The 26,602-nt window shown below is 27.4% G+C and overlaps 4 protein-coding genes across 7 annotated transcripts; all 4 read right to left on the bottom strand.

Moving 5' to 3' along the window:
- Positions 1 to 463: 463 nt before the first annotated feature.
- On the bottom strand, positions 464 to 9,532 carry LOC126834954 (E3 ubiquitin-protein ligase RNF123-like). The gene is made up of 19 exons (XM_050567207.1): positions 9,274 to 9,532; positions 8,563 to 8,710; positions 8,282 to 8,447; positions 7,224 to 7,421; positions 6,721 to 6,905; positions 6,444 to 6,649; positions 6,200 to 6,336; positions 5,740 to 6,025; positions 4,343 to 4,578; positions 3,763 to 3,873; positions 3,445 to 3,697; positions 3,221 to 3,383; positions 2,602 to 2,795; positions 2,391 to 2,530; positions 2,122 to 2,301; positions 1,887 to 2,049; positions 1,307 to 1,453; positions 834 to 1,014; positions 464 to 596 (listed from the first exon to the last, which is right to left on the bottom strand). The coding sequence occupies exons 1-19, from the start codon at positions 9,530 to 9,532 to the stop codon at positions 464 to 466; spliced, it is 3,486 nt and encodes a 1,161-aa protein (XP_050423164.1).
- Positions 9,533 to 11,884: 2,352 nt separating this feature from the next.
- LOC126834223 (receptor expression-enhancing protein 5-like) lies at positions 11,885 to 16,035 on the bottom strand. The gene is made up of 5 exons (XM_050565997.1): positions 15,692 to 16,035; positions 14,698 to 14,930; positions 13,570 to 13,705; positions 13,153 to 13,258; positions 11,885 to 12,041 (listed from the first exon to the last, which is right to left on the bottom strand). Exons 1-4 carry the CDS (start codon positions 15,819 to 15,821, stop codon positions 13,215 to 13,217), a joined length of 543 nt encoding a protein of 180 aa, XP_050421954.1. The 5' UTR covers positions 15,822 to 16,035; the 3' UTR covers positions 11,885 to 12,041; positions 13,153 to 13,214.
- Positions 16,036 to 17,021: 986 nt separating this feature from the next.
- Positions 17,022 to 21,164, bottom strand: LOC126834745 (UDP-glycosyltransferase UGT4-like). Of its 3 annotated transcripts, none has more exons than XM_050566894.1 (7): positions 20,881 to 21,164; positions 18,805 to 19,021; positions 18,391 to 18,610; positions 17,921 to 18,311; positions 17,636 to 17,858; positions 17,345 to 17,564; positions 17,022 to 17,286 (listed from the first exon to the last, which is right to left on the bottom strand). In XM_050566894.1, the coding sequence occupies exons 1-7, from the start codon at positions 20,926 to 20,928 to the stop codon at positions 17,034 to 17,036; spliced, it is 1,572 nt and encodes a 523-aa protein (XP_050422851.1). In that variant the 5' UTR covers positions 20,929 to 21,164; the 3' UTR covers positions 17,022 to 17,033. The 3 variants fall into 3 exon arrangements, with proteins under 3 accessions (XP_050422851.1, XP_050422854.1, XP_050422852.1); XM_050566897.1 differs by lacking the exon at positions 20,881 to 21,164 and adding an exon at positions 19,755 to 19,996 and having other exon boundaries at positions 18,805 to 18,999; XM_050566895.1 differs by lacking the exon at positions 20,881 to 21,164 and adding an exon at positions 19,391 to 19,507.
- LOC126834746 (histone PARylation factor 1) lies at positions 20,148 to 25,480 on the bottom strand. 2 transcript variants are annotated; one of them, XM_050566899.1, is made up of 11 exons: positions 25,325 to 25,458; positions 25,128 to 25,246; positions 24,927 to 25,062; positions 24,610 to 24,782; positions 23,891 to 24,065; positions 23,121 to 23,297; positions 22,789 to 22,925; positions 21,852 to 22,000; positions 21,543 to 21,742; positions 21,233 to 21,483; positions 20,148 to 20,373 (listed from the first exon to the last, which is right to left on the bottom strand). In XM_050566899.1, exons 2-11 carry the CDS (start codon positions 25,239 to 25,241, stop codon positions 20,326 to 20,328), a joined length of 1,560 nt encoding a protein of 519 aa, XP_050422856.1. In that variant the 5' UTR covers positions 25,242 to 25,246; positions 25,325 to 25,458; the 3' UTR covers positions 20,148 to 20,325. The 2 variants fall into 2 exon arrangements, with proteins under 2 accessions (XP_050422856.1, XP_050422855.1); XM_050566898.1 differs by having other exon boundaries at positions 20,150 to 20,373; positions 25,342 to 25,480.
- Positions 25,481 to 26,602: the final 1,122 nt, after the last annotated feature.

Below are 26,602 nucleotides of genomic sequence, written 5' to 3'. Positions count from 1 at the left end.
CTCTAATTAGACTTGTGTATGTGACGCCATCAAGACGTATTTATTTATTACTCCTATCCTATGATACTCCATTTAAGTAAATTATTATGAGGAAATTATGCAGCACGTTCAAAATTATACTTTGCACGCAGTGAATAATAATATCACAAATAAAGATAAAACCATAGTTTAGTGCAAAATGTTGATATACTTATAGGTGTATACTTAAGAAAAATATTAATTTTTTTCATTTTACTCATACTACATTTTTTTTCCATTTGTATTAAAAATGTATTGACTACATAATATGTAGTTTTTATTTAATACGTCAAATTCTAACAAGGTCCTATTTAGAAATACAAAAACAATAATAAATAGCCATTAACTTTAATTAATCATTTTTATGACACAATTATACATTAATATATGTTATTTATAAATATTGGTTTTAAGTCATTCATTTTTTTGTAGAGTTTATTTTTCATCATACAGATGGAAAATCTTTACTGAAATCATGTAACACGATGGTTGGATCATCACTGTCTACGACTAGTTCAATACGCCCTTTACAATAGAAGCACACTCGGGAATAAAGAAGATGATGATTTATGCACAATCTGAAACATCGACATTTAACTAATAATTATACTAATATTTTGAAATTTCAGTACAATAATTGAAATAATCAATTTAATTGTTTATAATAAACAGCTAGAATTATAAATAATTGTACATTTTTAGGCATCTTATACAATCTGGAAAGAGATACAAGCATATAACCGCATTTTTTTTAGAAATACTTTGAGAACAAATTTAAACTGTGTGTGTTAATATTTAAATGAAATTGAACTGACTTGCAACATTGGTGTTTGCACGGCATTATAATTATATTCTTTTTAGCCGAATAACATAAAAGACATAAGTCATCTTCGTTTATTCCAGATGTTAGCGATCTGCGCCGTTTCATATACCAAACTAAGTGTTTATGCATATTAGTTGCGTTAGATAGTTCTTCGCTAGTCAAATAGGATGTATCTAAATCAGAAAGTAATACATTTTAGAGCATGCACTCGGTTGTATCCTAATTTTCAAAAATCGCAAAAATAAACATAGAACTATCATCTTTATCAACAACGCTGCCATCAGCCGCTTCTGAACTAGAGGATGGCGTCTCCTTTTCCCAAAACGGAGCGCCCGTGACCGAGTATCAAGCCGGCGACAGTGAGCGGCAAACACACTGACGCTTTAACCACTCGGCCACTCGTCCTCCACATAAAACTATGACTCAAATAAATTGAAAAATGTATGATAATCAAATACAGCTTACACGAATTCAAAGCAAACGGTTCTTCGCTATCAGTTTGTGGCAAAACAATAAACTCCAAGGACGATACTGCAAAATTTGGATCCGAAATTATAACTTTTGTAATAGGCAGATCTTCGGCAATTTTCGAACTTTCATCAAAACTTTTTTCTGAAGTAATACATTTTTTTTACTATTAACATGATAATATTTTCTAAATCAATATTCCAGTTCTAATAAAATCTTAAATTATTTTAGTTGATTAGAAATTAATCAGCTCTGGTAGAGAAAGAAATAAGGTAAGATTTTAATACTACCAGTACAGAGTTCGTCAAAAAGGGAATATGTAAAAAAGGTAAAAAAAAAATGTAGTTCTTAATTACTATCTTAATTGTATTACTACTCGATCGATTGATGTGCAATTTTCTAAAAAATGTGTGAATAACATCATAATTAAAAACAAATTACTTATTCCGGTTTTCACAAACACCGTTCCTATATATCAAAACACTTAAAAGTATGAAATATTTTTAGCCATAAAAAGGTAGCTAGAGCAAATTATTACAATAAAGTATAATATATTATACTATAATTATGTAGGTACCTTGTGAGTCTATTTCGTTTTGTAACATTGCTAATAATACACCAGTAATGGCTACGAGTATTGCAAATTTATGTATAGATTCTGTATAAGGTAGTATTAACGAACTAACAAGTTGAAAAGTGTTAGTCGAAGTATTGACACGGTTAAGTATTTGGCATATGAGCTATAAAAAAAAACAAATTATCTTGTTATATATTTGTTACCGACTATTTATTTACATATAGCTACTGATTACCTGAGTAATTCTTTCCAAAGAACCCTCTTGATCTGTTATAAGGTTGCGATCAAATACTACTAACATTTCAATAACTCTAAGTAGAGTCACAGAGAGAGCAAAGCAGGTTGAACACATCCTCAGCTTATTGATTGTATCCGAAGTAATAGATGTTTTATTTTCTAAATCCATGTCTTTGATCTGTTATTGCCAATGCAAAGACAATATAGACTTATTATTAACTATCTACTGTTAATTGTTCAATAAATTGCATGGTAATGGATACATACTTCTTGAAAAACACTTATAAACTCTGAAAATGCCCAATTCAAGTGATTAAGCGAGTTATTTAAAAATATAACCGCTGAAGGTTTATCCTGGGCAATTATTGATTTAATATTATTTTGCAGCACATACGCTGGCGGTCGTTCTATGTAGTATTGTAAGTAACAGAATTAATATTTAATGTATTTATTATTTTTATACTTTAAATCATACAACCTTTCCCCATGTTAATAAACAATATATCTTCCATTGTGTCTTGATAGGGTATTTTTCGATTGTTTAAGTGTGGAGGTATAGTATGACGAAACCCATAACCAGATCCAAACCAAATCATCATTAATACTATATTTGTTTTAGTCCATGTTTTTTGGTCTTGTGGTTTGAAAATTGATTGAATTGCATGCATTCGACTAAAATAGTACGTTTACACATTAAATTTAAAACAGTTAGCTAACAATTTTTTATCTTAATAATAATGACAATTAATAAAATATTTATTAAGAAATCGATTTTGAAAAAAAAAATTTAACATGTCAATTTATTTAGTTTTGTCAAAAAAAATAACAACAAATATTAATAATACAATTAAACATTAAGTAAAAAAAAAACAATACATTATGTCGGGGCATAGTAAGGGCCCAGGCATACTAGGGTGCGATAGGCACAGGTCTTATTTTTATAACTGAAAGCATAAAATCACTTTAAATTAACTTTTCGATGCTAATCTGTAGACGGTAGAAACAAATTTTGGTTTATTTTTTAATAGTAATTTAAAATTAAATTTTTTTTTAATTTCGTAAAAATATGCTAATCTCAATTAGGAGATAAGCTGTACCTTGACTCTGATGCTGTCTCTAAGACTTCCACGGACTGAGGATCGGTCAAATACAAAGTAATACCTTGTAAGATACATTCCTTTGTTTTAGGATTAGCTATTCTAACATCTTCGAAGTGTTGGAGAAGAATTTCACTAATTAATAAAGCTAACCCTCTTTTATCTAAAGGATTTAACAATTTATGAGTACATGCTAGTGAAAAAAAAATGCTATAGTTAATCACCGGTAACAATGCTCTCATATTGTTGAATTTCATTTGAGTAGTCTGGTAAAGTAACGGTCAGACCTATTAAGCAATCTGGATAGAACTCGGGAACAAATCTAAATAATTCCTCTTCGAATTCAGAACAGTTTTTTATTGTGTTAGCAACCACCATAAGAATCCAACATAAAATTTGCTCTTTTGGCTCCACAAATATCATGCTCATTAACCAGGCCATGTGTCGAGAAGTAATGGTAGCCTGATTGTAGATTTTCTATTTAAATGCATAGAAACATATATTATTTTAAGCATGTACAGAATAAAAATACAACGCCCAACCGTAAGAAGCCGTTCGTTGTTTTCTCTGTTTTCAGTAGACGTTTTTATTTCATAATTTATCAGCGCGTGCTCAATTGTGAGATCAATCAAACGTTCTTTAAAGGAGACATACTATAACAATATAATTATTGAATAACGTGTTATCGACAACATACATGTATAAACGTAATAGATAACCATTATTGATTATTCACAATAATTTATAAATAATTAATTAATAATTATAAAGGCTATTAAAAATAATAATAATAATCACAATATAGTTTTTTCTCTTATTATTAATATAAAATAACAACAACGCTTGTTTTGTATAATGCCAGGCGTGTATAATGATTTAGAGCTGTTGATTTCGAAAAGAAAGCAATCGCGTGTTTACTATAAGCTCTTCAGAAATTGTACAAGCATTAAAAAATATATTGTTGTAATAATTCTAAGTTCTAACAATTTATAAGCTTCACATTAAAGCTAAAAAAATATACAACGACTATTTTATTAATAAGTAAATACTAAAAATATAGTTAATATATATATATATATATATATATATATATATATATATATGTTATTTATATTTACATACTTCAATCAACTGTTTATGGCCTGCTATGTTATATAAACAAACAACATTGTTAAGCATTTCTGAAAGTACACTTCTCTTATCGGTTGGCAAATTACTGTGGGACGACAGCATTCCTCTTAAGATAGCTGAAGAATTCATGTTGACGTTTGCACTCCTTTCCTGGGCCTCTGTAATGAATCTTGTTAAGACAGCCATGAAACCGGCAGCTGAATCAATTTCTATTACTTCTTCATTAGCTTCAGTCAGAAACAAAGTCCATCGATTACTCAGAAAGATCAGGCAGATTTTTTAAATATTTAATTTTAATACAACGATTATTTCATATTAACATGAAAAATGTTTTTAGGATGGGAATCAACCCTGTCTGGGTTGATTCCCAGACGAATTGTCTATTCGTCAATTTTTTTACGTGAAGCTAAATGGCTAAACAACTTAAGTTATATTAAATAAGAGCAGATTGAAATTTGTACATCTACACTGAACAGAAATAAGCATAGCATAAATATGTTCTATGGACAGCATACAATATATGAGAAACAGGAGTGGCTGGAATTGTTTGGTTACGTGTATAAATGGAATGCTCTAAAGAATGTAGACCAAGCGAACAAGATGGAAGAATACCGTAAATAAAGCTGTTAAGTAAGAAAAAAAGGATAATTTATTTAATAAATTGGATTTCACGATATAATTAAAAATAAACTCGGTGGAGATTCATTGATAAATTGTTAGTTAACAATTGACCGTTATTTTATAGGGTTTTAAATAGTTGATTTATATATGGGGTGTCCCGTAAAGTTCTACCGAGCTCCAGGATGGTCTATAGACCGTTATTTTTTATTTGCTAACACCTTACGTGTTGAAGATCTGCAAATCAGTTCCATTTGAGTAAATAAAAATTTTAAAAAAATATTCAATTTTTTAAAAATTATTATATAAATCCTTTCGTTTTCTGTTTCGGCTATATAATACCGGAAAGATATATTAGATATAGATATATATAAACTAACGACATAGTTTCCAGATAACTTCCAACATCATAAATGTCCTTGATTTGGGTACTACCCAACTAAATACTTTTTTATTATTTAATTTAATGTCAGCAAGATAATCCTTAATTTGCCAAACACAATACTTAATATTAGGCACATATTTTAATATTTTGCAAAAAAAAACAATTATCAGAAAATTACCTCATTTAATTTTCAGAAATACAAACTTAATTGGCTACAACAATTATTGTCAAAGAAACTTTATTTGAAAGAATAATAAATAAGTGTGTTTACAAATAAATAAAAACGTCTAATAAACCATCACAGAAGATAATTATAAAAATCACCAATTTCAAAAAAAACCAAAAAATTGATTTAATAGATTATAAAGTTCCGACAAATACTTACAAGAAACACTGTCATTTGATTCAGAGACTGGCCCATCCGTTGTTCCAGATGTTCCTCGCAGTTTTAAATCTATTTCATTTTTGTACTTATTTTTTAAATAAGAAAATGTCCCTCCGATTCTTTCTATTCCATAATAATTAAAACTATCTACATAAAATATATTTGGATATATTTGAACAAGTTTATATTCCATTAACTCTTGTTTCCAAAGTCGTTGCAACACAAATGCCAAACGGAAAAACGTGCTCAGTAAAACAGGTCCAGGAAGTCTGAACATTGGATCGCTCTATGTAAATGATTTTATGTATTAAAAGTGTTATAATTTTAAGAGTATATTAGATTTTATACAATAGATTATATTACATATTGCTAAAAATGGGTCTTTCTTTAGCTTATATTTTTAAAACATATTTTTAATTAATTAATTATTTTAATATTAATTTTTGTAGTTGGTACTTACTCTCCAATAAATCATATTTTCTTGAATGAAACCATGTAACCTTCTGGAAAAAAGAACTCTAGAGCTAACTTCCGTTTCAGTTTGGTCGTTGTCATTTAACAATTTTTCTAAAAATGCTATCTGCTGTGTTTCTATGCCTAAATTAATATGATGACATATATTATATTTTGAAGTACTGACTGATGTACATTTAACTAGTATACTAATGTAGTAAGGTTAAAGGAAATAAAATAATAATTTTAACTGTTGACTGCTTCCTGAATTCTAGCACATGCATTTTTATATGATGATTTTGAATGTTTCCTATTTCCATTTGACAAAGTAGACATTAATCTAGATTTTAAATTGTCATCAGCTAATTCTACATGTTCTAAACTCCAATATGCATCCGGAACAATTAGTTGAAATATTTCATCAGAAGGTGCTATAATATGTAAAAAATACGAGACTCTGTGGATATAATTAAATATTTTTTTTGTTATTATTATTAATTATTTCCATAAAAATCATAATTTACTTACCGAACTTTATCAAACAGAATTTTTTTAATCAAATGTCTTCTGGTTTTTGTTTCTTGGCAAAATTCTATCAAAAGTTTAATCACCATTATTTGGTGTGACGTATCAAACCCATTTCTCCAAATACATTTAAATTCAGTTAGTAAAAAAAATGAAATATTCTGCATAATTAAATCCATGTTATTCTCCTGTATAAAACAAAATTTTATAGTTACACTTTTACTACGATTTTGGTTTCTATTACAAAGATATATAAGCAATTTTTTCAAATTAAGTCTTTGGTAATCACATATTCTGTTATAATGTAGTCTACACAATACTTTATTATATTTATTATCAGTATTATCGGTATAAACTTGGTGGTTAAAAAATATATATTTACTATTTATAACTAAAAATATATTAAACGTTTTAGTTCTATACTCAGCAGTCAAAACGTTATAAGTACAAATTTTGAGGTCATAATTATTTATTATTTATCCTCAAGTTATAAAGGAATATCCTACTTCGATGTACGTCCACATCATTTCTAAAAAAACTAAAATGTCTTTAGGTTTTCTTTTGTATAATGCTTCTATGAATTCCATCAGACAAACATCAGTTAAATATGGTACTGACGCCAAAGTACCAAGCTGTCGAAGCAGTATTGTTTTTAAGGTATCTCTAACAATAATTTGGTTATTTCGCTTCCGTGCATCTTTTACCTAAATTTGAATGTATAAACACGTTGAATAAATAAACATAAAAATATATAAATGTTAAAGTTGTAGTTAGCAATTAGCTAAGTACCTATTCCACAATTATACCTATGTAAAAAAAGTACCATTTCACTTTATTCAGGTATGCATCATTTAGATACCTGGCACACACACACACTGCTATCATTACATAATTACAAATTTTCTTTCATACTAAATGACATCTTTCTGTAACACAGTACGCCTGATGTCTCATTTACACCTTATACTCACTTTTTTTTACTTGGCATATTTCCTTCAACTGTATCGATTTTATGCATACCTAATCCCTAAATACTTAATGTCCTCAATTCGATTTACCATTTGCTCTCCAAGTAAAACATGTTCTCTACCTCCTACACTGGCGTAACTAAACTCCACTTCTACATATTATTTTTTTATATCTAATTATTATTTCAAGACTTTTCTCCGCCGCCTCCTTATTTTGCTCTACTTTGAATTTCTAATCTAAAACTTCTTTACTCTTATACTAAAACATTCAAGGTGCATTTCCCCTGTATATCCCTTGCAAATTGATCCATTACAAAAAAAAATAAACAAGGATAGTCTTAAAGCTGACCCTTGAAAATTAAAGTATTTTAAAAGACATACATTCGTATTCTCCACACGCACTCGAGCTACGCTAAAGTATAAAATTAAAGATATATAAATAGGAATAATGAAAATTCAGACTCCAACATGGTAAAATAATAAAGTATTAGCATTATGTATTATTATACTATACATACGCTATTGGACGTATTAGTAGTTAACCCGAGTAATGAATTCAATTTTGGTTGTAGTCGTTTAAAATAATCAACAAGTACTGTCGGCGAGTCAATTATTGACCTTGCTCCATCAACTATAAACTTAAAGGGTCTTTTACCCAAATTAACTGATACGGTCTCTTCGCTATTAAGACTTATAGCAGGATAAAAAGACAAACTATCAATATTCATATCTTCGAATGCTTTGCCTAATGATTGGCCGTTGCTAAAGACACCAGAACAAACATGAATAAGATAAAGTATAAAATATGAAGTTTGCAGACTTTTTACTATAAAATCTGATGAATACTTAAGAAATTGCATGAAAAAAAGCGTTTTACTTGAAGTACTCAATAGTTTTGTCTGTAAAATCAATTACACAACCAATTATATTTCCAACTCTCCACTTCGTCCCGTATTGAGAGTTTACCGAATTATTCCACTTCTCCGTCCGATAACCGTCAAAACCATAAGAATTCAATGTTTCGCCTAGATAAATTTGCATTATAAATTTGTAATTTTTATAAAAAAAACAAGCTAATAATCACAGTTTCTATTGCAATATTATTTTATAGAAGCGATGCGCCGAATATGAAATATCATTTTGTTTTTGCTGTCTTGTGGAAATACTCATAAAATAATCAAATATTATTTGTCACATTAAAGGAAAATAAGTTTTTTTAGTTGTCTGAACAGCAAATTACAAATTTTCGTAGAAATGATCATAATATAAAAATGTTAATTTTCACTATTTTTAAATACCTGTTGGTAAATCTAATATGGAACCGCGGGTAGGTATACATATTTTTTTGTAATATCGTATAAGTACAGTACATTATACATAATACTTCCGTAAAATCAGTTAAAAAAAAATTGCTACAATTTCTCCCTTCGAAATCGTAAAAAGCCCTTAAAATAGGACATATTTGTCATACAATGTTAAATCGTTAAAAATTTTCAAGAACCAAATAAAACTATAGTAGACCGCCCAAGCCTAATATTTTATTATATAAACAAATAAATATAATAATTGTTCAATTGATTTAAATTACCCACTCCAGTAGAATCAGTGAACACACAAGCTTGAGTAGCCCATCCTATGTGTATAATACCATTTGTACAGAGTTGGACTTCGTATTGATACATTCCACTACTAACTCCATAGTTGGCTTTTATAGTGGCCATGCCATTCCTAGAGTGTATAGTATCGAAGGGTGTGTAAACTATATTACCATACTGGTTTTTTGTATTGAAGTATTCAAAACTCTTAAAGAACATGTTTTCTTCTACTAATATTTCCTCGAAATACATGGTATCTGCTAATGTATCTAGAGCATCTTTTAAATTTTTTTTACTGCAATTTAGAAACAGTTAATTAAAGAAAAATACTGCACGTAGCTATATGCATTACCGTGTTTTAGAAATATATATGTATAGTAATAATGTATACATACTTTAAAAACACATCATTTGAGTTCGAAAATTGTTTTAGCTTGTTAACGCCATCTTTCCCAAAAATTTGATCAATCTCTTTTGTCACAATTTTTTCTACACAAATGTTTTACAAATATTTCGGTATAAGTTTGTATTAGAATTTTGTGAGGTGCTTATTTTGCAAATTTCTGACTTTTAACCGAAACGCCCCCTAGATTAGTTCCAAATATACCAAAAATGAACCACCAAAAATTTTTCCCTTAATTTTGATTGCCACTTACTCTTTAATAGACTGAAGAAGCGTGGCCTAGATTTGTTCATACAAAAAACTTTTTCAAATAAAATTTCTTGTAGTTCGTGTACTTTTTAACGTCGACAACGACAAATTCAGATTATAGCGGTTGTATTTACTTTTAAAGTAATAAGCAAAAACTTAGTTTACTTAATTTTTTCAAAACACTGTCAAAAACCCATTTTTCCAAAGCCCGTAATTTACATATAAATATAATGAATTACTTATAACTTTAAAAGTAACTAAGAAAGTTATTAAATTTCCGTCTATACCATTATTTTAAATGCTAAACAAATTGTTTACATTTTTACTCATAACTTTAAAAGTACCTAAGTAAGCTATTCCATTTTCGTCTTAATTGTTATTTTTAATATAAAAAGAACATACATTTTAAAACATTTTGTTTGGAAAACTCGACTCAGACTTGCATGTATGAACAAATCTATTCCACGCTTCTCCTATTAAAAATTAAGTTGTTACCGGCACGTGTTAACATTAAAATAATGACTTACGATTTTAGTCATTTTTTTATTGAATATTTAGAACTAATCTAGGGCATTTAAATTCACTGTTAAAACTAATTACCTATTCATAAGTATTAATTAGTTTGCATTATTTAGTATTATGTGTTATGCTCGGTATTAAGTACCATTTTCGCGTAACATTTAATTTATTATCGTTTATTTTTAAAAATTAGTAATGCCGAATATCAAATAACTATGTACTCCGTATTGATAAGCAAACAGTGTCATAAGGCAACTCACAAAATTTGCTTATTTTTATCAAAATAAAGTTGTTTTTATATTATATTAACAGAATGCCATAAGTTCCTATTTATACTATACATAAAACCATAGACTTTACACTACTTAGTACTTGTATAAAGTCTATGTATCTATAAAACTCTGCAGAATAAATGTAGCCTTAATCAAATAAATACATGTTATTCAGTTAATCATACAATCATAATTTACCATCGAGGGGAAAGTCCGCTTCGTTTTCACGACTCATGATCATCAATCATAACTTAATAATAGTAATAATTAAAAATACACTATAGTTTTAAAACGTATTGTTACGAGACATTCAATAGCAACTTAAACTGGTCGGTAACTTAGGAAATAAGATTCATGTTCAAAATAATTAATATTATAATAGAAAAATCTTGTAAAATATAGAATACTCGTACAACACTGCGAATAGGAAACAGTAAACACTGATCTCTATGGTTATCATTATTTTTTTTAGTTTTAAGACATTGCTTTAAGCCATATAACTATATAAGGTGTCAAACATGTGCCAAGTTAGTCATAAATGATATTATTTGCACAAAAATTTAAATCAATCAAAAGGTATAATTTATGAAGGCGAAAAAATACCTTTACTTTTAATTATATACAGTGACAATACATTAGATTGTTGACTTAATTATTTAGTTTTACTCTTCAAGTGATTAAAATTTATAAATAAAATTTAAAAAATGACAAATATACATTTTTTTTAATTTTCTATTTCACGCAGGTAATATTAATTTAACCGGTTTTTTTTATAGTATTTATTGTTTAATGTTACATTCATATTCGGTATTCAACTCAACATATAATGTTTAAATTAACCAAACTTTAAAATAAAAGTAATACATTCGTAAATTAATTTTTAAAATAGCAATACCATTCAAAGAATACCTTATTTTTAAAAATTGCACGTTATACATAAATACATTCATAAGTAACCACAAAATGTTTACATTACAACATAGGTGTAGTACGTTTTATATTTTTTATTTGCAAGTATTTTTCTTAAAAATTATTTAATCAACAAAATATTTTTAATTTATCACTTATATTTGAACCTTTGGTATATGGTCTAAAATTTTGTTAATAGTAGTGGCAATAGGCTAATGAAGGAAATGTTTGTACCCAAAAACAACCAATAAATACAGTTTAAAAATACACCTTTATTATATTGTATAGGAAATAAAACAATAAAATATATATTATGTACTTATTAAAACATATTTTTAAGAACTACAATAATACCAGCAGTGTAGAACAGTGAAATGTATGTATAATTTTAAATAATCCTTCCATTTTCCTGAAATAAATAAGAAAAATATTTTAAAATATAATATTTAAAAAATTATAAATTAGTCATTAGTAATTAAATAAAAACCAATTAATTTGTACTTTGTTACTATGTATAAAATAAACGCAAACAAAGTTAAATTGTACAATTATCAAAATTACTTCTGACATAATGTTTGTTAAAATAAATGTATACGAACATTTACATAAATTTGTTTTTATTTTTTAAGTATTTACATGTTTATGCATTAGTACTTTTAGAGTAATGATAATTATATTATAACACTACTATCCACAACATTAAATAATATTTCAGATCCTGAAAAATGTTTACTTTAGCAATGTCTACTGCAATAATACAGTGAACACATTATTCATGGTACCTACATTAGTTCCAAAACATAGAATGTAATTAAAGACATGGATACAACAGAAAAACAAATGTATTAATCCATGAAAACTTTAACCAGCTGTTACTATTATTTATTATTTTATAATAATATAATATAACTGAACTATTAACAATATAAAAGTTTTAAATTTCATGTATAATGAAACACAGATGTATAATTTTTAAAAAAGGTATCAAAAACCAAATTATGAGTCATTTATTATAAATTTGATAAAGGGGATTTATACCTATGTAGGTAAATAAACAACTGATAACAAGAAGAGGTCATGTGATCAACAGTTCCCTCTCATTAGTTCTGTATAGCAATAAAAAATAAAATGTACATGTTGATATAAAATGTAAATTAATGTTTTACAAACAATTTTTATACAATTATAAATTTAATTTACTTATCAACTGTGATCAGCCTATCCTTGAAATAAAAAATTATGTTTTTGATTATTTTAATATAGAATATTACGATTTATTTTGTGATAAATTTAAATATTAATTTTATAGTTATACAGCAAATCTTAGAATATAATATTAGTATATTATTTTTGTATTAATGTCATATTCAATACTTACTATCTTATACTAATCCAAAATGAGTTATACACTAACTATTCAAATCATTCTAAAATGTCTTAAACATCTTTAATTTGTGTTACTATTAACTAATAACTAGGTCATCATTATATCTAATAATATATCCTTGTAGTTAAGTTACCTTTTAACAATAGTAGCACAGTGAATTGACACATTAATTTAACAAACCAACATATCCTTTATTTAGTTTTTCTTGTCAACTAATTTGTCGACAGCAGCTTGTGCAGCTGTAAAAAAAAATGTATTTTATTAACTTAAAAGTATGATTTACACGGAGCTTTATTTAATTGTATATACTTAAAATAAAACTTGTACTCTACTAAATTATACTTCTTAATATTTTTGAAAAAAAAAATTACAAAAACTTCTTTGTACTTGATTAATTTATAATTTTTATTTCCAAATAAATAGCATTTTTTTCTAAATGCTGATAAAATAAAAATATTACTTAATACCACATTTATTCTTGAAACAATCATCTACTTAAACATAACAAGCCAATGTATAAATAATAATAATATTCACTTCTATACATTACCTTTTTTAGATATGTTATTTACTGCTTGATCAATATCATCTTGATGTTGTAAGAAGTATGGTCGAATAAATTTGTTGTACACAACCACTGAACCATTATTGTGGATTGGTATGTAACACCACACGAAAAATATTGTCTGTAATAAATAATAACACAATTGTATATTATTCAAAGAAAATAGTAACAATAACAATAAATAATAATTTTAAAAATGGTTTGTTAGAAAATAAAGTTACATTAAAGCCTTTTACAAATCTGCAAAAAAAGTTGCACTGCTCGCAATTAGTTAAGAAGTATATAATTATAAACATTTAAAGATTACGCGCGTATGCACAGATACTTCATGGCAATTAGTGACCACGTTTTCTTTATTTCCCTGCCTTTCTTTATCTTTTTTTTTTCCAATATAGTATACACAGGCCTCAAACACTGATAAAAATTAACACCGGGAAAATACTTATCACACAAAAACAAAGCGGCCAAGTTCTAAACCTGCTATAACCATAATAAATAAAATGATATCTATACATTATTATTTTTAGTTATGAATAGATATAATTTATTATAATGATAGCAGGTTTTGAACATGGCCGCCACGTTTTTGTTTACATTGAAACTCTCCTTTCTGATTTAATTTATTTTGTGGTATACTTATTAGATATTACCTTATTACTATAGTTTAGAAATAATTAATTAATTATTTTTTTAGTAACTTCTAAACTAATTGCGGGAGGTTTAACATTTTAGCATATTTCAAATCAGCGTAAAAAGTACTTATCGTAAAAAATTCTGATAAAATAAATTAGTTCCAAGTAATTTAATCAATTAATAATTGTTTGCATGTATGAAAATGTAAAAACAATTTATTTTCGTTGCCGCAAAAAACCTCCTATGTGCCAATTTTACAACTTTGAGGTGTTGGTATCCCTCGATACAGAAAAAAAAAGCTATTATATGATGAAATCTCCAACGTACTATCTCCATTGTAGAATAAATGAAAAATAATACTTATTATAAATTACCAACTATAAATCTTTTTACACGTTTTAGCACATGGGAAGTTTTTTCGCAGCAATGATGATATACCAATTATATAAACATTTTAAATCGGATTTATGATTTACTAACCTTAATTAATGAATAAAATGGTATCCAATTCAAAACAACTTGTGCTGGAAACTCAATGATGGTACTAAATGAAAATACAACCCAGTATGTTAACCATTTTGTATCATCATCTTTAGAAGGAGATTCAACTGCTTTAATTGATGCATATGCTGGGTACAAAAAACTAATAACATTACTTAACAGCAATGTCGCATAACCAATTACCAAGTAGAATACAGTGAAAACCACCAGTCCTGAAATTGTTTTTAAACATGAATATTAATAGAATATTTACATACACTATTCGGTAAGATATTATGTTTAAGAAATATATACTTATACATTTTATTTCAATTTTGAAAGTATCTCGTAAAAATTTATAAAGAAAATATTATTTTTAACGTGTTGGTCTAAACAGACAAAATCAAAAACAGATATAATATCAACTTCTACTATAGAGACAATAGTGTAAGATTGTAATTTTATATTTAATGTATTATTACATTTTCAATAATGTCCAGAAAGCTCTATTTAATATTTAGCATCTATTCCAAAAGACATAATTTATATTTTAATTGTGATATTAATTGCTTCAAAAGATAACCGAAATAATATCCATAAAAAAAGAGAATACTAATATTTTCTATTAATTTCTAACATGTAAATATTGCAATTTAATCTTTTCTGGTCAAAACTGTTAAAAATAGAACTGTAACACTATGCAAATAATACCATAAGTAAGGATTTTCTTGGTTATAAATAGTTATTTATCTATTTTGTTAAAACATACAAAAATATAACTCAATTCAAATTAATTATCCAATCACCGATTTCTACGAACGTAACAGAAAATTATGATTTTGTAATTATCTTTTTCAGTCTAGCTATCATAGATCAACAGTTATATTTTCAACAATTTTACACTAATTGTAATAGACAATGGCTTAATATGAGTCATCGCGCAACAAAATATAAACGCCACTCAATTTAAACACAAATGGTAAATTATACTTACCAATAAATATATATAATCGATTGAATCCCGTTTGTAATTCGGCCCAAGCAAAAATTTTACTCCATGGTTTAGAATCATCATACAGAGAATCCTTTACGGCCGATTTCACATGTTCTAGTTGAGCCGACATATTTATATTTAATAATAGGAATTATGAAACGTATATTAAAAAAATTAGATGCCTACAATGGTCAACAGCATGTACTAAACAAAAATGAAAAATTAACCTACAATAATATCAGCGATACAAGACACAAAGACAGTTCTGAAATGTGTTATGTGAGAATATTATACTACGTATTTTTCATTTACCTTTATCCTCTACAGACAAGCTTATAATACCGGTTTTGTGATTCAGACCGCAATGGCCAATGATATGCCTACTGCGTCATAAATGATAAGCACTTTTAATAATGATAATCTAAAACTATGATAACACATTACAATACCATAGGGCATTGACAAATGACAATATACAGCAGCTGGCAGGCGGCAGCAAATAGCAACAGCGGAGAGCCCAAATTTAATAAATTATAATCTATAAAATTTGGCAACAGCCAACGACAGCTCTGCTGCAGCTAAATTCTAAATTTATAAAATACAGACTTCAAAGTATAAACTGCTAACCCTACTATAACGTAACGACTACGGTCTACCATCTAACCACAGAATAGAGTAAGTAGGTACTAAGTAAAGACAAAATTAAATTTTTAATCTATTCTGTGGACTGTGATCTAACATCTATAAGTATAACATCATAGGTATAATGTTTATAAAAACAGTGTGTTTGATAAACATTTTTTAAAAATTACATACGATTTTTGAAATAATTATAATATACCGTTCGACAAATATACTATATAGTCAGCTAAGTTAAAAACGTTATTAACGTCCTTTACCAGCAACTCCCATGTTCACACATATACCTAATATAATCTGGATATTGGTAATTCACATCCTTGAAAGTCTAAAAAAATAATTTATATTATAATATTGCGATTTAAAAAGATTGTTGGCGGTTAGTCGCTGATGTCTGTTGTGCTGCAAACTTTTTCTCCACAAAATATTGCTATCCGTCATTGCTTCTTTATTTATCCTATCCATCCACTTCTTCTCATTTTACATAACATAATTCCTGTTTATTATTGCTCTAAAACCTTCTCAATATATTTTACCTTATTTTTCCCAATGTGTTAACTCTCAAACTTTATCTTGGTCACTTGTCACTAGTGCCTAACATTTATTGCAGGCCTTGCTACAGTTTTAAAATTAGAAATTATTAACTGAGCTGTAATAATTATTAAATTCTTACACAATATAATCTGCATCATAAATAAATTAACTATTTATTGTTGCCAATATAACAACAAATCAGTTTCAATAAAACAAATATTATAAAAAATAAAATACTAAAAACAAAAAGTACAACATCAATTGACCAGTATTGAAACCAATTTAAATCGGAAATAATAAATTCTTGAGGGCCTTGACCATTTCTGATGACATACTCCACCCAATACACAGCGGTATTTAACGAAGTTGCTTTAGGTAAATCAGATAGCAATACCGAAATTTTTTGTGCATTATTCTTCAAACTGTAAACATATGCAGTCATAATAAATTGTGATATTCAACATAAAACGTGTAACTAACCGTTGATTTAAAAGAATTTGTTCCAAAGCGTTGTCAAGAACATTTTCGTTTAATTTATCGAGTGACATTTCAATCCCAAATCCTTTTTCTACTGCAAATTTCATATTATAAAACTGATCTGTATAGAAAGGAAATCCGATAATTGGCAACCCATAGTGTATAGCTTCTACGAGACTGTGATAGCCACCGTGTGTTATAAATAATTTGCAATTTTTATGGTCTATTAAAAAAATTTTACAATTATTAAAATAAATATTACTCATGATCAAGATATTTCAATTTTATATTTACTTAAAATAAATTGCTGTGGAAACCATTTATCCATGTGAATATTTCCAGGAATTCCATCAATAGTTCCATTTTCCCATTTCCACAGTATCAATTGGGGTAGTTTTTTAAAAGAATCAATAAATACTTTCACCTGGTGTTCTGGAATACTTGTCATTTTAATATTAGATCCAAAACTAAAAAATATAAATCCTTCAACTGCATTGTCTAAAAGACGCATTAATCCCTGCACGAAAAAAAAATTTGTAAAATTCAAGAAAAGAACAATGAATACAGTTAATAATTAACCTGTTCAATTAGTTTTTGTGGTCTTAAATGCATACCAGCTACAGGTATCATATTTGGAGGATATGGTCTAGAATAAGATACCGAAAAGTGACTATTAACAAAAGTTAATGCAATTTTTTTTTTCAAAGTATTCAAAGACGGACAAATATGATGCCCGGGATATTCATATAAATCGTCCAACATAGTTTGTTGTAGTTTTTGTATTATATAATCGGTCAGAATTTCGGCAGAGGTAACAATAAAATTCACGAGTCGCTCCATGAAGCACATAGTGTCCGAGTAATACATCCAAAAAGAAGGTATGTATGCTGGATTGATCGGCATGTCCAGGAAATTACTTTGACCAACTGTTGGCAACATGGGACTTAAACATATGACTGGAGCCGAGTATCTATTAAACATGTATATAGAACAATTGTTCAAAAATGCATTATCGATTAAAAATATAATATTTGTCAGTAGACTTTTACCTATGTCCTACTGCAAGATAAACATCGCTATACCAACACTCTGTAAGCACAACATCAAAATTGAACCTGGTGTCATTTAGAAATGATCTTACATCATCAAGTTCTAAAGTTTCTTTAATAAGGTTCGTCATGCGAAGTTTTACATTTAACATGTTTAACAAGCGATAAATATGTCGAATTTTCATAGGATCTTTATGTTTCTTTATTTTCACAGTATTTACTAAAAATATAAGAAAAAAACAATTGGAAATTATAAATTAGATATGTTTAAAGAATTTCTGAATTAGGTTTAAATAAAATAGTATAATAAATATGTCTGCTGTCTGTTACTGTAGAATCACAAAATTAATTTAGGTTATTAACTTTTTGGGTTGTAAAAATGATCAATATTGAAAAGGTATTAAATAATTGTACCGTTTGCAATTGCCTTATGCGTATATGTAGGTGGCATCAGTTGTTTGGGTGGAAAAGGGCTAACAACAGTAATGTTGTGACCACGATTTGCTAACTCTTCAAATAATGAATGAAACCCAGTCAAGTGGCTATAAATTGGAGGTGGAAAAAAAGCCAATATTTTTGCACCAATTACGTTAGGTATCCACAAGCACACTGTTAAAATAAAAATTATAATCTGGAAAAAAAGTGTTAATTTTTCAACAGAAGTAACTGCACTAATAATTGGTCATTATAACTAATTTAGATATCGTTCAATTATCGAGTAGCACAAAAAGATATATTTAAAAATGTGATATGCATGTAAACATTTTTGTTGTGTTAATAATGTAATATTTACTTATACAATCCGAGCCATCATATTTCCCAATAAAGGCTATTAAAAAAAATGTATATAAATATCCAATAAAATTACTTTATACATTATTTCACAACAATCACGTTTTACACACCAACTTAATTTTTAATCATACTTGATTTACTAGTTGACAAATCAAACATTCCTTTACATTAAAAAAAAAATACTACACCTAATATAAAAACTTACAAGAAATTTCATTTTTTTTTTAATTATGATTTTGATATTTAAACTTGTAAATTACAAAATAAATTGTAACTAGTATTCAAATTGTAAAACCAATTTATGAAGTACATATTTTACAACCATAACAATTATAATGAATCAAGTTTTAATAGTAACGCTAATGTCATTATATAATATAACTAATAAAATAAATTCTGATAATTTTATTTTTTATATGGTAACATGTTACTTAACAGTTTATATCAGAGATTTTTTTTAATATAAAATCATTATATTGACAAAAAGAAGAGTAGATAATAATCTATTAACTATTGAAACACATTTATATTTTTTTAAACCAACTGTACTAAGAATATTAACCACTTACTTAAAACGTTTTTGTTTATAGCTGTACACCTCTAAAATAAAACCAGCTGAAGCAGCGATAATTAAATTACCGACAACACTTAACAAATTCTGCTTATTCCACTTATCTTATTGGGTTGTAAATAGTGTTATTGTGAAAATCATTAGTTTTAAATAATAGGTAAACTTAATAAATTTTAATTTTATAAGAATTTAAAAAAAGGGTAGTAAAACTCTACTAACCTGTACATACATCAAATATTTTAAATGTTATTTTAAATGTTATTATAACAATGTAAAACAAATTATACTAATTAGATATTTTAAATTTTAAATTAAGAATTAAATATTAACAGAATTAATGTTGGCTTAAGTGAAATAACGATTATATATAATAATAAAACACTATTTTTCTCATACAAACATTTATTATACTGTGTAAAAAATTAACTAAAAACAAACATTTGATTTTAATTAATAATTATCTTACTTAAATCATTTGTTATATTTTTTTATTAAATGGTGACTTAACTTAAATAAATACAATTAAAATTATATGAATAAATAGAAAAATGTTTGAGATTAAAACATGATCACAGTATACTCATGTTTCCGTCTTTTCTTCTGTTGTTTAAATGAGCCTTATATAACAAAAACATATAAAAATTCAAGTTTAGTTTAAGGTACAAATATGTAGTGATGTGACGAACCTCAATTTTCAGTTTTAATTGAAGTTATTTTAAATTTTCTAAGCCAAACTTAGACATTTTTTAATCACAAACCAAATCAAACAATAAATTAAAATTCAAACCAGATTAAATTATGATGGAAAAAATGCACGTTATTTAAAAATTAACTCAGAATTAAATTTTTATAAATGTGTTCTTATGGTACTTGTTTATCGTGTTTGTATTAGTAACACTACAAATGGTGACAACACTAATTGTTTAATTATAACACAAATCCACCACTATTGGTAATGACTAATTTAATTAAAATAATAAATTATGTTAAGGAACAATTCTTAAGTACAGTCATAGACCTTATACTAATAGATGGAGCATCCGGGTGGTGCAAGCACGGTTATCGTCGTATTTGGGTTTATACATATAAACCTTTATAAACATAGGTATATAAAAATATATTACCGAATTGATAACTTGAATGCCCATAATCACATGACCTAGTAATGCCATGGAGTTACGCTGACAGTACAGTCACGTCGATCGGCTTGATTGAACAAAAAGCTGTATTTATGTGATATTATCAACTGATAAAAACAATACAACCTTTTTTTAGTAAAACGTATTACAACATAAAATCTGACCCGTCATAATTTTTTTAAATGAGGACCACCCTTAGAAAACCACAATTAGATCTTTATTTTGCAATTTATATATAATATATAACTATACAGTTTGATTTTTAAACCAGACCTGGTTTTAAATATAACAGTTCATCACATCACTTTTAATTAATTTCATTGTTATATTTATATACCTGTATAATAGTAGCAAATTGAGGTCTCCTCAATAAATTATACGAAGTGACTAATAGCTGTTTACATATGCGATGAAGATCAGGATTTCCATCACAAAAAATATCAATGCCTAATTCAAGTCCTGTTCCAAAGTCACATTCATCAGTTGCTATATTCGCATAATTTATTATGGGTAGTAATTTATCCATTTCGGAAACTTTTTTATTTTCAGAGGCTTCACGATAGAACTTGAAAATCTTTCTTAATACACCTGTGATATTAAAAAATGTTATAGTATTAATACTTAATATATACTTTATTGTATCTTACTATCTGGCTCTGACAATGGTCGATATCCAATATCAGTTTTACGATCGTACGGAACAAAAATACCCGCTTTATGAAAAGTTTTAGCCACAGGAGTGCCTTGACGACCTTCCAGTATTTTTTTAACCTTACGTTTTTCAAATGCATACAACTTTTTTTGAAGAGAATGTGCTACGTCACCTTCTTTAGTATGCAAATATTTCCTATTTACCAAAAAGATAACATTATTATATAAACATAATAATTATTGTAATTATAATTATATAAACAACATTCACAAAAAATGTAATATTTGTTAAATTATTATCATACCTTAGAGCTTGAAATAAACTTTGACCAAGATTTTGTATAACACAACTTTTATCTGAATCGTTTGAAGCTACAAAAACTGGCACTGCTAAAGGTTCATCTCTAAAATAACCAATGTGATACTGAGAACCATTTGTACTACTTATTATTGTCTGAATAAAAAAAAAAATAATAAAAATAAGTATCTATGTACTGAGATGAAGAGAAATATTAAAACAACACAACTAAGAAAACGCAATTAGGATTTTAAGACTTAAGATCTATTTTGAAGCATTCCAGGAAAATGAATAAACCTTATCACAATGAAAGAAAATCAAGGACGAGGAATGTAGAAAATGACTATAGTAGTGATTATGGCATAAATTATTATCCATTCCAAAAGAAAACATACTGGGCGGCGATCGGTATGTTTGGCGGCACGCATCTCCCGCCTAGCACCTCCCACCGCGACGTGCTTCGGTTAGATTCGTAGCTTGGACGGCGACCGCTGGGTAATATTGGCACCACATTTCAGCAAGAGTGGGAGAAATTTGCCTTTCAGCGACCGCCAGCCGTCATTCGTGATGCGCAAACCGGTATGTTCTCTTTTGGAATGGATAATAGGGATGGTAAATTAATGGTACAAGAAAAATACTAATTATAAACCTAATATAAATGAATTGTCACCAAGCATACAATAGAAAAAACTGTATCAAGCAACTCATTAAGTACTTAATTAAAAATATTAGTATTACTTTAAAAAGTAATACTATTATTTTTTTTATAAAATCCTTTATTTGTTTACTGTATAAATAAAATAATTTAAATGACAAATTTTTATTTAAAGCATGCAAGGTCAAAAAAAAATGTGCCACCCCTGACCTAAATGAAGGTTGGGAATATATTATTAATGTATGAATAATTTAGTATTTAACCCATAACAAGATATTTTAATATTTACTTGAAATTCTGGAGGATCATAGTAATAACGCCAATGTAAAACTGCATTTTCTTCTTTATTAGTACAAAATTCATTAAAGTGGCCAGCTAAGACATCATATGGTCCAACCAACTTCAACCCAACAGATAAAAATGTATCTAAATCAAATACATTAATGGAAAATATTATTTTCCACAATATTTATTAATATTAAATAGATATACATATTAATTTGATCATTTTCGGATGTATCCATGTGTTTGTTAAAAACATCCAAAAAATATCAAATTAATATTTTAACTCATGAATGTTTTAATACATTCAAATAATACAGGACATTTTATAAATCAAACCTTCTGGATGAGTAGGGTTTTGTCTTTTACAAAAAGACCATAAGTTGTAAAATTCTTCAGGCATATCACCAACAAGAAATAATTTAGATATTTGTGTGTTCCAATAAGTAGAATTAATTACAGTCTCTGATACTACAACTCGTTCTGACGATACTGATTGTTCTCCATCATTGGAATCTGACCATAAGGCAAAATACAATAAATTAAAAATAAATATGTCTATACATAGACATATTTTAAAAATGTTAACATGTTTAGTTAATTTTTTTAATATACAATATTATTATATATTTATACGTAATTATTATATTTATTGGTCACAACTGCCAATAAATACAGTCTCCAAATAGTAATAAGATACATCATGCAAGTTAGAGAACTTATTATACTTAAACAATAATGTTAAATAAAAATAAGATGTTTAAATACTTAAGATTAATTTTGCAAAAAAAAATAAAAGCCTACACATAAACCTTGACATTCTCAGTGAGAATTTCTCACTTCTGCTAAACTCATACGTCTTTATTTCATCATTCTTTTTCCAACTAGCACACTTCAATCTAATTGGTATCCACTTACTATAAAAATCACTTAATGCGTTTTCACTGACTACTTCTATAAAATTAACATTAGTAGTATTAAGAAGAAACAAGATGAAACATTTGTAAAAGAATGTAGATCAACAATAAAACAAGTATATATATATATATATATATATATATATATATATAATATTATAAAACAAAAATATGAAATAGTATAAAAATTACCGTGAACATGAGAATTTTGAGAGGTCCCAAGAAAAGTAAACCTGGGTCCTTGACTGCCTGAGGGTACATGAGGAGAGCTAACAGTTTCTCCATCTAATCGTCTTGGTATAAGCAATGTAGGTGTACTGGGTACTATACCATCATCACCACTACAATCTTCTAAGGCATTATTTGTCTGTAAAATATTAAATACATTAAATAAGTAGCTTACAGAAAGCATGTAAAAGTATTTATGATAAGTTATTTTAAAAATACAGAAATTGTTTAGCGAGATCTAAGTTTTGTTAGAAGCTAAAGCAACTTTGGTCAGTGGTAGTTTTTCAATTAGAGTGTTTATAAAATTATTTTTGAATTATTAATTAACCTACAATTATTATTAAGATATTTTTCCTGACACACTCAAAACTGTAACTGGTCATTTTGCACCCTGGGGAAGCTCTTTTAAAACAACCCCCCTCCCCACTTAAAATATATTATATACACTTGCCTCTACCCCTCTTAATGGTTCAAAATGTTGGTACCAGAAGCTACACATAATACTTGCCACCACTTAATGCAGCCTAGGATAAATTGTATGTGTACGATAAATATACTTTATATGGATATTCTTTAAGTTAAAATTACAAAACACTATACAAATATTATAACTTTACCATACAAATATGAGTATAAACTGCACATTTTTTAATTATTCCTATACATTTTGGATGTCATATTACCAATAGCAATTGTTGTTGTTGAGAACGTTGTCTAGAAGGTAGAAGAGATTGAATGTTCATTATATTTTGCTGATTAGTTATAGATTCAGTTTGCTCATCATTACTTCGACTAGTAGAGGGTTCGCTGTCAGATAAATCGTTTAATTGTTCAGGAACTTCCATATCATTTTCATCTAATAAAAAAAAAGTTAAAAATAATATGTTCTCTTCTATTAAGATTCCTGCCCACATTTAAAATACATCAAGGAACTAAACTCAATGAAATGCTATTGGTTAGTACTTTATATTAGATATACATAAATAAATTTTGATCATACCTTGCGGAAAATTATCATTGGAATTATGGCCATTAACACTGGACGATTCTCCATTTCTATTTGTGTTCTCAAGTTTGACTTTTCCTCGGGAATCTCGTTTTTTTGCAATTTTCTTGGTATCCACTTTTACATCTTCCTGATACAATCACATTTGAATTAATATTATAGACATTTATGCAACACTAAACAAAACCATCTTACTTTAGTAGGGGGATGTTTATATTTGTCTAAATGTTCTTTATTCTTCTGAAAGCACTTTCTACCATATTTACACGGTGTTCGACTATCCTTTTGGTAAGCGAAGAATTGTTCCATACTTTCTACAAAAGCACGAGGGTTTCAAACATATTATTTAAAAAAGCATTTATTATAAAAAGTCGATAATGATAATGTGATACTTGATTGTAACGCTTACTCAAACTTCAAGTACCATCAGCAATTGTTGATCAATTTCGTTTTTCATTTAAAATTTTAAAAATTGAATTAGTATTTAGTATTTACGTTTTAATATTATCATGTTTAGTTTTTCTTAGATAATACATTTTCAGTTATTGTTATTTTCTGTTGGTAGCGCCACAAGTCTTGTAGCAAAATTGGTTTGATAATACATCTATAAATATTATACCTACTATCTCATATTTATATATATATAATTATATAGTTATCTATTATATATACGATGATAGCTATGATGAAAAATTCTTAAAATTCTTTATTGGTTTTTATTGGCTTTCGTCAAACTATCTCATGACATCACAATTTACAATACTATTTTTCCTATAGAAATTCTAGGGAAAAATGAAAATTACAACTTTTTTCAATACACAGTTTTACGCGAATTATGACCAATGTCTTGGTATTGTATAATCACCAAATGTTCCCAGTAAATACACAGGTTACAAATACATATTGGATATTTAATCTATTCTACTTGGGCCTTAGGGTTTCTATCCATTTCGGATGTTGGAAATCATAATAAATAATTTTTTTCCTGATGTACGAAATAATTCACTTGATGTTGCGCCAAACCAATCTTGGAGATTTTTCACCCATGATATCCTTCAGGTCTTCCAATACTTATTTTCTCTTGAAGTATAAGTTACAGTAATCCATATGTTTGGTTATTTCTCGTTACTTATGTGACCCAGATATTCTAGTTTCCGAGATTTTATAGTTATAATTCTTTAGCCTTTCTCATTTTTTTAAGTACCCTCAAGTAGGATATACAATCTGCCCATGGGATATTTAGAATTCGACGATACAGCCATATTTCTAGAGCCTCAATTTTCTTACTTGATGTCCAAGTTTCAGCTCCATATAGTAAGATAGAAAACATGAAACTCTTAGCAGTTTAGTTTTAGTACTAAGTAAAAAATCGTGACATACCTCAATGTGGCCCTGGCCACCTAAAAAACACATGGCCCCTGAACATTGTTTTTTACTAAGGAAAAATAAAAAAAAAGTTAGGAAAATCAGGGTATAGTGGGAACTGAATGTTATACTAAAGCAGAGTAGCAAGAGGGGGTGACTCCCTTCTCCCCAAATATGTTCCATACACACTATGCTGAATATTTTTTATGAAAGTATTCAATTTTTAAACTCAAAATAATGAAATATACAATCATTTTTAAGTACAATATTTTAATCAAGTTATAAAAATAAACAAATAGTAGTAT

Source organism: Adelges cooleyi, unplaced genomic scaffold (genome assembly GCF_023614345.1).
Source record: "Adelges cooleyi isolate 19-005CV unplaced genomic scaffold, UGA_ACOO_1.1 ACOO_flye_CR_arks_rails_tigmint_CR_PRNA_21, whole genome shotgun sequence".
Classification (NCBI taxonomy): Eukaryota; Metazoa; Arthropoda; class Insecta; order Hemiptera; family Adelgidae; genus Adelges; species Adelges cooleyi.
Note: the sequence above shows the minus strand (reverse complement) of the source record. Positions and strands in the feature narration are given on the sequence as shown.